This window comes from Sus scrofa, chromosome 16, assembly GCF_054392235.1.
Source record: "Sus scrofa isolate SSC_HxYL_T2T_F1_AM1 chromosome 16, Sscrofa_HxYL_maternal_Yorkshire_Landrace_v2.0, whole genome shotgun sequence".
Lineage (NCBI taxonomy): Eukaryota > Metazoa > Chordata > Mammalia > Artiodactyla > Suidae > Sus > Sus scrofa.
Window position 1 is genome coordinate 12797791 of NC_139398.1, and position 14397 is coordinate 12812187.

Genomic DNA, 14397 nt, shown 5'->3' on the forward strand with positions numbered 1-14397 from the left:
GATAATGCAGATGAATTTCCCTTAGGACAATGGACAGATGTATCAAAATCAAAGCTCAAGTGCAGATCCCCTGATTCCAAACCAAAGGTCATTTAATACATAGTCACAGAATTTAAGATAAATAGATTTTCTAAGATCTCTCTTTATTAACTCAAGTTTTTGATTTCATCAAAGTATTAGAATTTAATACAGTATGTAAACCTCAATGCAATTCAAGAACAACTCATTAAATAGATTTTTTTTTTTTTGGCTGTGCCTGCAAAAAGTTCCAGGGCCAGGTATCGAACCCAAGCCACGGCAATGACAATACCAGATCCTGCTGAGCCACCAGGGAACTCCATTAATTGGCTTTTTTATTTTTATTTTTCCTTTTTAGGGCCACACCCGTGGCATATGGTAATTCCCAGGCTAGGGGTTGAATCAGAGCTACAGATGCTGGCCTACACCATAGCCACAGCAACACAGAATCCAAGCCACATCTGTGTCTGTGACCTACAGCACAGCTCATGGCAACACCAGATCCCCAACCCATTGAGCAAGGTCAGGGATCAAATCTGCATCTTTATGGATACTAGTCAGATTCATTTCCTCTGGGCCACAACGGAAACTTCCTAATCAGCTTTTTAAATTCCTATGTTGCTATCTAATTTCTTAAAGTTCCATTGGAGATGGACTCTTTGGAGGTAAGAAAAGGAAAATGTCAAACTATAGCATATTTTTATGATTACTTCCGACTGGAAACAGAGACAAAAAGTTAACATTAGCTTTTTTTTTTTTTGGCTAGGGAATAAGTATGATTTTGGTTTTATTATACAATAAATCAAAGTATGCTTCATACTAGTCAACATGACCTTGCTAGAAGAATGTTTTAATTTACTAAAAATTATGTCTCAAAGTGAGAACAGTGAAAGCCAACTATTATGCGATTATTATGGGCTGCATTCTGTCCCTTCCAAACCCATATGTTAGGTCCTAACCCCCAGTGTCTCAGATTGTCACTGTATTTAGAAATAGTCTTTAAAGAGATAGGTAAGATAAAACAAGGTCTTTAGCATGGGCTCTAATCTAACAAGATTGGCATCTGTATAGGAAGAGGAGATTTAGGACACAGATCCGCAGAGGGAAGACCAAGTGAGGACATGGCAAGAAGGTGGCCATCTGCAAGTTCAAGGACAGAGCCCTCTGAGAACTAGCTCTGCCGACATCTTGGTCTCAGACTCCTAACCTCCAGAAACTGTGAGATATGAGATAATAAATTTCTGTTGTTTAAGCCACCCTCCACCTCTGGTCCTTTGTTATGACAAACCAATATGGTATAAACCACCACCTCCTCAATTGGTGGGAGGAAGGGAGCTAGAAACTTGAGGGTGCACCACAGGAAGCTGAAGCCCTCATCCCCGGTGGAATTTTGGAGATGGGCAGTCCAACCATCCTCTCTGATGGGGTCCTAAGACTCCCTACTTCTGCTCCCCCCTGAATTCTGACCTTCACTGATGAGCTTCATTGATGACCTTCGGGCAAGTCATTCACTTTGTCTCCATAATGGATACGTTGATCAGGAGTGAAGCGCTGCTCAGGTCAGGAGCAGCCTTTGCTTTAGAAGCAAATGTGGGAAGATGGAGGGTGGGCGGGGTGAGTGGTGTCGTGTCTGTTCACAGCATCCACATTAGATGAAGTCCTTCCCTTTTCAGTGCCTGGCTACTCAATTCCTCTGCAATGCAAGACTGGGATAAACCCAGAGCTCATTCTACAAGACTTAAAAAACACCTTAAGAAACAGACTCTTTTTGTTAGATGAGTACTACCAGCAACCAACTGAACTCAACATAAAAATAATAACAACTCCTCTTCTTTCCTGTGTCTAATGCAAGAGTAAATCAGATAAAATAAATTTCCTAGGAGTTTTCTAGCCAGAGTGTGATTATCACTAATATTACTTTGCGAGGGGGTTTTCTCAAGGTCACTCTAGAATTAGCGGCACCACGGGACCAAGCGCTCATCCATTATATGGGTTAAAATGACTAATTGAGGGTCTGAGTTTAATTATGCTCATAAGCAAAGGCACAGTGCAGCTCTTGTGACGGCCTTAATAACATTCTCATGTACACAAAGATAGATGGAAAAAATTAGGGCCGTATATTGTTGTCCTTCAGGACAAGATGCTGAAGTGGGAATAGAATAATAAAAATAAATAAGTGACTCGGCAGCACCAGGAAATGAGCTGTGGATGTTAGCAAAGCCAGCCTTATGCAAATACTTCAGCTGGAGACAAAGCCCAAAGTGCTCCCAAATAAATGTAACACAGCCATACAGTGATGCCAACTGGAACTGTTTTGAGCTAGTAGATTAACAAGTAAAAAAAAAGGACACTCAGCAAGGCTTTACCTACAGTTCACACTGAAATGATGATAATGGCCACACAGAGGTCTTTAGGCTATTGATTGGTGATATTTTAAATGGGAAAACGCAGCCATGTTTCACACTAAATCCAGAAAGCATTCATTCCCTATACAACTTCTTGAAATGAGACTTAAATCCTGTCCCGCGTGTTGCTAGAGATCCCAGAATGACGTCACTGTCCATGGTACCCACCAAGTTTATAGCCACCAAAAGAACTCTCAGAAACAAGTTCACAGTCAGGAGGGAAAGGGAGGTGGGCTCAATGAGAAGGAGCAGAAAACATGAGAATCGAATCCATACGAGGTGGAGGCAGGGGATGCTTATTTAACAGCCAGATGGTCAAAGAGGCTGGATTTGAACTTCTTTGGCTGAGGCAGCCTCACCTGGGCCTGTAGAGCCAATCCTGCTCCAGGGGATGAATTAATTGCCCTGCACCTGCAGTCTGCAGGAGCCCAGCCATGGCTTAGAGAAAAACAGCTTTCTATCGCGGTCTTCTGTCGGGTGTGAGCACTGTTGGAGGACAGGCGATTCTCTAAGTTTTTTGCCCCCTTTTCCTCCTTGTGCTGAGTCCTCTGCTTTGCAAGCCTCTCTGGGTTCCTTAATAGGACGACTGTATCAGGTTCCTTGGGCGACCAGAACGAAGCGCATGCTGGATGGCTCAGACAACAGAACGTTATTCTTTCACCATTCTGGAGGTCAGAAGCCCAAAATCAAGGTGTCAGCCAGGGCCATGTTCTCTCTCAAGACTCTGGGCAACAGTCCCTTCTTTACCTCTTCCTAGCTGGTGGTTGCTGGCAGCCCTTGTCAGGCCTTGGCTTACAACAACTTCACCCCTATCTCTACCTCTGTCTCCGCGGGACCTTCCTCCCTGTGTGTCCTCTTCTTATAAAAGTCACACTTATTAGATCAAGGGACTCCCCAAACTCAGTGTGACCTCACCTTAACTAATTATATCGGCAGAGACCCTATTTCCAAATAGGGTCATATTCCAGGTTCCTGTTTGACAGAGATTTTGAGGGACACTTATCCCAACCTAGTGCAGTGACCTCAGCCAAAATGAGCTTGTCCAGAGGTTGAGCCAGTCTGACCTTCACTAACGAGCCTTCAGTCTGAGGTTGGTCAACACACATTTTGGCTAAAGGCGACGACTATTCCAGCCAAAGGTTATAGGAAGGCATCTGATCACACGATGCACAATGAAACAATCACATGTACACAATGGAATCGATTTCAAGGTCTCAAATGCCTGACATAAGGCCACAATGGTTTCCCTGGAGGAATCCTTAATCATAAAAGAAAAGAAGAAAAAACTGACACAGTAAATTTCATGCAAACTTATGCCCTAAACCCTTCTAACATTTTCTAATATTTATTATAGACAATATTTGTAAATTTTTATTTAAAATTAAGGCTTTAATTGAGCAGAATTGTTACAAAATTAGGAAAGGGGGAGGAATGAGGAAGAAATGAGCATTAGTGAGTGCTGGGGTAGGGTGAAGGGTGTGCGGTGGAGGGTGTGGGTGACAGGAATTGTGCAGAGATGAAGCCCACCCCTTGCCCATCGCCTCCAGCTCTGACACCCTCTGTCACCACCTGCCACTGCCTCCTGGAACCCCACCATTCAGCTGTCATCATTCTTATCAACTCATTCCTCCAACAAACTTTAAGAGATCTGTTGTTTCCTGCTTCTATCTTCTTTTCTCAGTGATGGATAGATATTTCAGGAACAAACAGGTCAGCTTTTGAAAAATTTCATTTACTACCCCCAAAGTGATTTTTTTAAATGGAAAAGGACTGAGGGCATTAACTTTTCATTTTATATTTTATATGTGCTTACACTTTTGCTCTGTCAACATGATATGCCATCTTCCCATGAAGAACTTCCCATGCTGTTTTAGAGAACGCAATGCCAAGAGGCTCTTCTCTTTAAAATGCTCTCAGTGAGCATGCCCAGTGCTTCAGGCTGGTGGGGCAGGCCCCACCATCTATATTGGTACAAAGTGTAATGCCAAAAGGAAGGCTCAGAAAAGTAGCCAGAGTCTTCTAGGATTGTTTGAAATTGTCTAAAGATTGGACTATGTGGGTGTGCTAGATCTTAGCTTACTAAGGCATAGGCCTTTTTCTCAAAGTTAAATTTCATTCTGATAAGCTTTTGAATATTTAATAGAGGTACAATTTGCATTTTTAACCTTTTATTTCATTCTGAAAAATAAAAAGGTGTACTTCATCAGAACAGTAATTAAACTGTAATTGCAATGTATACATGTAAGGATAACCTGACCTCCTTGCTGTACAGTGGGAAAAAAAAAAAAAAAAGTAAAATCTGCTAGTAAAAAAAAAAAAAAGAACAGTAATTACTTAAATTCTTAACCTCAGCTTCCTGCCCTGAAATGACATAAGTAAGTTTGAATCCTGCTAGGAACAAAAATTGAGAGTAATGATCTCCGATCATAATCTGATAAATTTATTTTTACCTACCAAAAGCTCCTATTGGAGTTATATGCTACATTGAGTTAGGAAATACCACCCTGGGAAAATAGTTTTATTTCCTGTTACTTCATTTTTTTTTATATCTTCTTAAAACCGTAGCTATAGAAACAAGCCAAAAATATTAACTCGTTTCAAGTCCTCAGTAGAAAAATGGAGGAATCCAAAGACTGGAAAAACAATGTCAACTTTATTATCTAATTCAAACCTAATCTTATCTTTCTTTTTTTTTTTTGGCCAAGTTGGTAGACCAGGGATCAAACCCTTACCATACCAGTGATCCAAGCTGCTGCAGTGGCAGCACTGGATCCTTAACCCACTGCACCACAAGGGAACTCCAGTAGTCTTATCTTTAAAAAAGACCTCATGGTTCTAATTGACTAAATTAAGATTTAAGATGGAGGTGGACACATGGGGCTCTGTGACAACTCTGTCAGGGTCCCCTGTCATCCATACTTTGGGTCTTAGGAGAGGAGAAAGGAAAGTAAGAAATCTAGGGAGGGAGAGGACAGCTGGCATTTAAAGGCAAAAGGGATGTTGGCCAAGTGGATGCCACTTGGTAAATATTGAAAAGCAAATTAAAAGAAGCAACACAAGGAGAGCACTGTTGATTCACTGGTCAAGTGGTCGTTTGTGTGACCTTCCAGCACAGATTTGCAATCTCATCTCACATATATTTTCCCCCCCTGTATGGTGTAGAGGGTATGGTCTAGCTAGGCAGTCACGATGTGGGTGAAAAGACTGGCTACATTACTTACTACACAGGTTTATACCCAATTAGTCATAATTCTCTCCAGAGTTTCTGACTGAATTCCTTAAACACACACACACACACACACACACACACACACACACGGGGCACACTTTGTAGACCAAATGCAACTTATTGTTTTCTTTTACCAGATAAACAAGGTCCTAAATCAAATGCTTATGTTTTAGCCTGATTTCATGGAATATGGTGGCGGTGGTTGTGACACTTGGAAAAGATTTATAACAGGCAACTGCAGCATTTTTACACAATTTAGGTAACTTTCAAGAGTAAAAAGATATGCAGACATTGCAAAGAAATGTATCAAAATGCTAATGATTGTCATCTCTGGGGGTGTGGAGATGATGGGTGATCGTTAATTATTACTTTATGCTTTCATGTATTTCCAGGAGTCAGTAATGAACATGTATTGCTTATAAAATTAGAAAGAAAACAATAGATGCCTTTAAAAGTGAAAAAAGGATTAAAGCTATAAATTAATGGACCAGATCAAGGCATGCAAATGTTACACAAACTCGCTATATCGCCTTCCTGTACAAATTTACTCTATCACTTTTTATGTAAAATACATGTTTACTGCATACAAATGACTGGAACAACAATTGCTGTGAATTTATTTTCTGCTTTAAGAAGCACCAAATTCTTTCTAAATATTGTGATAGGAAAAAACAAAAAAATGTTCCTTGCCAAGGTCTAAGACCATATGTGATTTATAAACTGAGACGATGTGGTTACTAATTTACATTTTAAGGACTATATTCAAATCATTTCTGCAGCTCCAGGAGGACTTTTGCTGAGTCTCCTGCATTACCCATAATTTAGCATAGCTATGTTCATTGGATACCCTTTTTTTTCTTAGGATTTGATTTATTAAACCCCAGTGACATACAAATAATGGTCTGTGCTGTAAAACTTCTCTAAACAATTTGATGAGATATTGAAACTATCATTTGAATAACAATTCTGTAACTAAAAAAAAAAAATTCTAAAATAAAAGCAGAACTAAAATGGAAACAGCTATGAAGATCTCATAGGTACAAATCAGTGATGGTTAAATTTAATCGAATGGAATGAAATATTGATATTTACTATCATCTACAGGAGATAGCTTAGAAATGAAGCCTGCAGGGCAGCTTCCCAGCTCCACTCTTTCTGTCCCCTCTCCACTCCCCACCCACCTCTACTCTGTTTTGTAAAACTGCTTCCAGACAGAGCTGATCTCTGTGTTCTTTTGGTCAATGTTTTACCGCAGACCCAAGTCTATTCTCCTAAGCTTTGCTTTCAAGGCCCTTCATCACTTGGAATGGGCAATGAAGCAAACTGCATTTCCTGAAGTCTCCTAGGCTTGCAGACTGCCTGCAGACCCTGGTGTTTGTTCTTCCATGTCTGTGTCAGAGCATAAGGGCTACTCTTTCCTGCCTTGACCTTGACTACCTCTCAATGCATTGACTGGTGAAGCCCTTTCTCTGCTTGGCCCCAACCTCACCTGGCTCTTGAAGCCTTTAGCGACCACACTGGCTGAGTAAGGCACTCCCTCCCCAGTTGTTCCCTCTATGCAATCCTCATATAATGGCTTTATATTATACTACGATGTAGTCCCAGGACTCACTGTATGGGTGCCATTGTCTTCCACTAGATTAGGAGTTTCTGAAGCAGAAGAAGCTGCCATGTTTACTTCTACCTCCCTGGTCCTTCCCAAGCACACAGCACACACTTAACCAAAGCTTGTGGACAAAACTGCTGAAAGCCAGGAACAACATACAAAGTAATTTCTTTAATGTAAATAAGATCTAGGTTTTGTTGAAAAAAAATCAAGAATGTAAATAACTTCGTCTACTAAAATCTAGAATCTTCCATCATGATATACACATTTATGACTATTTCGGTGTGTTTCCAACACTGGTTCTAAGTAGACAGTAAGAATAGAAATTTCTTGAAACTTTTCATCAGCTGAGTCTTTATTTGTCAAATTCACTTTAGCCCCTCTCCAGGGCTATTTTCTTCATCTCTTAATCCAACCTGTTCATTAATGTAGAATGATTCATAAATGCATTCAAAATAAGAGAGAAAAATTATATATTTTTTTCCTGTAAGAAAGGTGGGAGTTTAATGAATTGAGAGGGAAGTGAAATATTCACCACATATTGGCAGATTGTTTTTGTTACTCACATGATAAACCATGGGAAGTGGGAAAACTCTAAACCTCATTCCATCTGGATTAAGAAAAGTCAACTAGGCTACAAGAAACTCTAAATCAGAAGCTCTCCTTTTTGCTTCTCATGTTGTGGTCAATCCTGGCTAGCAGTAGAAGCAGCACAGGTCAAGCCTGTGTGTGTGTGTGAACTTAGCCATGACTACAAACGGGACTGTTAAACCTACACTGGTCTAGTTTCTTCAGCTGACTTTTCATCAAATGTAGTTGAATGCTCATAATGTCAGTGTCCTTCATCCTTAAGTCAAACATCATGAATGGATCATTACGTTACTATATCATTCAGAGAGAATTTTAACTGATGGAGCTAAACAGATCTTTGCTAATCAACTGTAGTCAACACTTCTACAATTGATTCTGAGGCACTTCCTTCCGTGATCTTCATTAGGGAAGATGACACTCTCTACAAATCAAAGAAGTGAAGAAAGGAAAACCACTTGTACCTGCATCTAATCAAAACAGAAAAATCAGGTAGAAAGGGTCAGAAGTGTCTATGGTTTTAGCTTTGGAGGAATTATATTTCTTCTGGTGGGGCAGGAGGTTTCTGAAGGATAATAGAATTTAAGAGGTTATAAAATGGATGTCTCAAAAGGGGGTTTAGAGAACTGTAAATTTGGCTTATGGCGGAGCTTATCCAGAGAAATCATGTCAAAAGAGCTTTATTTTGTGACCTTGAGGAAAAGTGAAATTGTCACAGGGTTTCCTATTTCTGCCCATGAATGCATGTTGGTATTTATGGAGGCCAGCTCACTTTTTCTCCCTTTACGCATGCATATTCACACAAATACACACACCCCTCTCTAGACCGGAGGCTGAGAGCAATGTTATAAATATTCATGAGATAATTATTATTAATGTCACCAAGGTGATTCTGTTCTTTCTCAGTAGAGTCTGATTCCCACACCTAGAAACTGATCAACTGTAAGAGAAATGGCATCTTTGAGACAGCCCAGCTAAAGCCATCCTGCACACTGTACTTTTTAAATACTAATTATCTGACTAGGTATTTTAAATCACCTCCATCCCATCAAGTTTAACCCAGCGAAATTTCCAACTTTGGTACAATCTACAGCATCCTTGGGAACACAGTCTCCAGAGTTTGGAAGAAGTATACCTTGATTATTACATTCTTTTCTAAGAACAAAAACCAAACAAAACAACTAAAACATCTCAAGAGACTTCTGGGTGATAGGTTTTGTAAAAATGCATTGGGAGATAATTGCAACACATTTGCTACTTTTATTATTTAAAAAAGACATTTCACACCATAGGCCTTATTAAAGAGCTATTTTTAAGAATTATAGGTTCTTGCAGTCACACAGAAAATTTTTCAAAAATAAAAAATAAAAATAGGTACTGGAGACAGTTAACTAGATCCCTATGTGTTTGTCATAGACTCTCTTCCAACTAATTGGTCTGCTGGGTTTTCTATATGCATGATATATCATCACAAGGGAAATTACTGTTAACTTCTGTGTTCAATCAAAAAAACTATTTTTGGTTGGAATAAAAATGATTATTTTAGAGGGAATTCTCTTGGGGCGAAGTGGGCCCCAAGATCCAGCATTGTCGCTACAGTGGCTTAGGTCACTGCTATAGCATGGGTTTGATCCTCGGCCAGGGAACTTCATTATGCCTCAGGCATGGGTAATAAAAATGATTGTTTTTTTTGCCCCAGACCCAAGAACCCAACAAAATATGTTAAATAAGTCAGATATCAGTGTAGGCACAGGGCAGTGGATGACGCACCTCTCTGCTACCTTGTTAGAAATGCCGTATCGATATCCATCTTTCCAGAACACTCTGATTCTTAGCAAAACAGCAATTAAAGTTACAGAAACAGAAAGCGTCTGAGGACAGAGGGAGGCAGAGAAAATGCAGGACTCACCTGAGGCATCCAGTGGCATTTCGCAGCACCTGTGAAGAATGCAGCTGTATCTTCCGATCATCCTGAAGAGGCGAATTATCCCAGCCTGAGTGTGGGATGATTACCGCGTTGGTCAGCACTGCTAGGGTGTCCTGGATGATTGGCATTTTGAGTGCATCGCAAGATGAGAGGTTCCAAAGTACTCCTGCAAGATATACACAAACAGAGCTTTGAGTGGTTACTGCTTTTTCTCCGCTCAAAACCAGTTTCCCTAGTCAAGTTAACAGCATGGGCAGGAAGGACTAAAACAGTACAAGCACGTCTTTAGAGCACGTCCTTCATTATAGAACATCGGTGTGAACCCATTAAAAATGAGCTATGAGACTCACAGACATAGAGAACAGACTTGAGGTTGCCAAGGGGGAAGGGAGTGGAGGAGGGCTGGAGTGGGAGTTTGGGGTTAGTTTGGGGATGCAAACTAGTATATATCAAATGGATAAATAACAAGGTCCTACGTACAGCACAGGGAACTATACTCAACATCTTGTGATTAACCATAATGGAAAAGAATATAAAAACGAATATATATGTATGTATGTATAGCTGAATTATTTTGCTATATAGCAGAAATTAACACAACATTGTAAACCAACTATACGTCAATATAATTTTTTTAAAAGGTGCTGTGAAAATCTATCCCGTAGGCAGAGGTACTGTCACATGATTATCTTTGTTCAATCGTGGAGACTGACTGAGGTTGAGAGCTCTGATGGAATCAAGAATACCAAACAGGCTTCCAGTCACAATTAGTACAGTGGATCCAAGTGCCCAAATGGTAAGGAGACCAAAGAGCTGTGAAAGTTATCTGAAATGGACCAGTAAGACATCTGAAATGGACCAGGAAGACATCTTTGTTTTAACTGAGACCTCACTATGCACCTGTGGTCCATTTTATTCACTTAGTTTCCCTATAGAACCAGCCATCACTGTGCAGGACCTTACAAGAATCCAGTATTAGGTCTGATAATAATGGGCTCAACAAGAAATTTAAATTTCTTGTCACTTGGGACAATTCTGAAAGCAATGATCAAGGAGGACTTATAGACCACCCCTCTTTAGAGAACAGCAAAGAGCCGTAGAAAGTGAAGGGGATGTCTACAATGGATAAAGACTTCAAAATGGGATTAACTTCAGAAAAGGCCTTCCAGACATGTTATAAAATCATTTAAAAAAGCTTTTAAAATAATTATTTTTCTGTTGTTCAAAATAGAACACATAAAGGCAAAAAACAATGACCAAGAATATTCTTTTTTTCTATGAAAGACGCTATTTCCCCCATGACACATCATCATTGCAGATACTGGGAATAAAATATCATAGTCGTCTTTAGAAAGATAACCTCCAGTTTACTTATTTGATAAACATTCAATACATTTTAAAACGAGATTGTGTTTCATTTATCATGTTATGAATAAGCAGAGCTCAATTATTTCTGAGATTTGTTTTATGAGTTTCTTGCGTTGTACATGCTGAACTATCCAAAGCCATTAACACTAATCTGAAAGTCGATAATATTTGATTGTTAATAACTGAAGTGACAGTTTTAAATCAGTTCTATTAAAATGTGACTTTAGAGACAAACTTTTCCACCAGCCTTTCAAAATAACACTTGTTGGGAATTTTATTTAAGTAAATGTAAAGGAAACAAAACATTTTTGGCTCTGAGAATGAATAAATTAATCGTTTGGTACAGAGTTGGCAGGGGGGTTGGACTAAGGGCAAATCCTGCTTACCTATTTTTGTAAGTAAAGTTTTATTGGAATACAGCCCTCCCTGTTCCCATGCATCGTGTTGATGGCGGACAGGAGACAACTGAGATTCTGTGACAGAGATGGTATGGGCCAGGAAGCCTAAACAATTCACTATCTGGCCTTTTACAGGAAAAATTTGCTCACTTACATATTAGCACCTGGGCCATTTTCTATACACATCTGTGAGCATGTTCTCATAGTCATTAGTGTCCTAAATTAAGTAGATATAAAATGCTCATTGATATACAGATGTTGCCCAAAATATATTCTCACTTGGACAGATGTGAAATGCAAGGAATATTATTATATGCATTTATTTTTATTTAAATAATATATGAAGCTGTTTATTCATCCCATTAAGAAACATTTTACTGAATTTTGGATAATCAAAACAATCAAAATGAATACTTCTATTCATTAATAGTCTTACAATGATATTCTTTTTTCTAGTGAAATAATTAATTCTCAGTTTAAAAAGGCACATTCAAATGAAATTACTACCTACCCCTGTATCTAAGGATGGCTTTTAAAAATATCACATAAAATGGTTCGTGTCTGTTTCCTTTTTCTACTGAAGTATAGTTCATGTACAATATTGTATTAGTTTCAGGTGTACAGCAAAGTGATTCAGATATTTACATACACACACACACACATACATTTCAGATTATTTCCCATTACAGGTTATTCTGTTTTTCCAAGTATACAACACACATGTACAGACCCAAAATATGAGTTTTTTTTCATTCCTAAATCCTTATTTAAAAACATCAATACATGAAAATTGAGGCTTATAAGTGTTTTAAAATATGGGTGGCATATTTTGCTATAAAATACATTTCCTTTAAAGACTAAACAGTAAAAGACTTTTGCATTTTTACACACAATGAATTTAAAAGAATCTTAAGGCATTCTATGATAATAAAGCAATTTTTAGTGTTTCCTAACAAACAGAAAAGAGGTAGGAAAAGAAAGCAGAAAAAATCAAATAAAAGGTAAAGACCTAATCTAATATCTGATGAGAGGTGAAAGAATGGAAAAGAAGATGGCATTTCAGGTAATTCTTTATGGGGCTGTTCTCTCCCTTTTCTCCTTAGTTCATTAATCAACCTAGTTCCGAATCAGGCATGGACGGAAGTGCCTCTTCACACTCCATCCATCTTTCTAGAACAGCTCCGCCTGTGCTTCATGTTCCGATGACTGCATCACAGTGCTGGACCCAAACTTCTGGACTTTCCATCCTAGTTTGTATCTGCAACCTACACGTGCTGCCTGCACTTCTGGGAACCACAGCGGACCTCTGGCCAAGGACAGCCTCTGCTTGGATGAGGGCTTGGGAAAGGAGATGTAAGGTGGCTGAATTTCTTTTGGGCGAATTCAGCAAACCAGTTAGTTACAGGGGACTTTCCAAGCTTTGGAGTTTTGGTGAGATTACCTGGACAAGAGACCAGCTGAAGTGTGGAATCAGCAGTCTCTGGGGACACTGAGATAAAGGGTGGTTCTGTCTGGCAGGAGTCAAAGCGGGAAACAGCTGGGAATTCTACATCTGTCATGCCTGACACACATATACTCACACCTGTACTTTCACGCACAGTCATACACATACACAGGCAGACATTCACACGTATATGCACATATACATGCATGTACATGCACACACACATCCACACATACACACACTCATCCACATACATCTACACACACTCACACTCATACACACACGTGCCCCCACCACACACTCACACATAAATGCCCCCACCACTCATGCACACATAACCATTAGTTCCTGATGAAGGGAGAGAGATTAACAGAGAAAAGTGGACATAGCTAGGCATTCTCTATGAATGAATGAGAATCAGATGTTTTGCTCAAATTTCTCTTCGCTCCTTCCTCTCTGTCTTCTGACATTTCCTTCCCATGGAGGACCCTGCTCCTTCTTCCCCAGCAGTGAGGCTGGGACCTACTGCCTTGCTTCTGACCCACAGAACATGGAGGAGGTGACGGAAGGCTTCTGAGACTAGGTCCTAGAAAAGGTACAATGGCTTCCTCTCAGCTCTGCCTTGGATTGCTTGTTTGAGCGGGGAGCCTGCTGTCATGCTTTGAGGACCCTCAGGCAGTACCATAAAGAGTCCCATGTGGAGGAGAACTGAGATGCCCACCAACAGCCACGTTCAGGAGCATCTTGGAAGTAGAGGTTCCAGCCCCAGTTAAGCCTCCAGATGATGCAGCCTCATCCGTGTGGGACCCTAAGCCAGAACCATGCAAACCTGCCACTCCTGGATTCCTGCCACTCAGACACCCTATGGGATAAACACTTGTTGTTTTAAGCTGTTAAACTGGGGCGGGGGGGGGGGTGCGTATATTGTTACGCAGCAACAGTAGTTAATGTTCTTTCCTTTCCCTTCCCTCTGTCTACCAAATGCATTTTTTCCCTTTATAACACTTTTTCCCCTATTCATGCCTCTCATTCTTAGACTCACTTGTTTTTTTCCTCCCTATAACTCCTCCATCCTCTTCTAAAGTCTGTATAGCACAGGAAACCCCACCTAATATTCCGTGATAATCGATATGGGAAAAGAGTCTGAAAAAGAATGGATGTGTCTATAACTGAATCACTCTTTTACAGTAGAAATTATCACATTGTAAATCAACTACACTTCAATAAAACTTTAAAAAAGGAAAAAACAGGAGTTCCCATCGTGGCGCAGTGGTTAACAAATCCGACTAGGAACCTTGAGGTTGCGGGTTTGGTCCCTGCCCTTGCTCAGTGGGTTAACGATCCGGTGTTGCCGTGAGCTGTGGTGTAGGTTGCAGAGGTTGCAGACGCGGCTCGGATCCCACGTTGCTGTGGC

General features: G+C 40.0%; 1 protein-coding gene across 10 annotated transcripts in view; it reads right to left on the reverse strand.

Annotated features, from left to right (window-relative positions):
* CTNND2 (catenin delta 2) overlaps positions 1–14397 on the reverse strand; it is a 1014682-nt gene that overhangs the window by 187049 nt on the left and 813236 nt on the right. For all 10 annotated transcript variants that reach the window (XM_021076841.2, XM_085001648.1, XM_085001647.1 and 7 more), the window contains one exon: positions 9756–9939. In XM_021076841.2, the coding sequence (XP_020932500.1) occupies positions 9756–9939 (184 nt within the window). The remainder of the gene's footprint in view (positions 1–9755; positions 9940–14397) is intronic.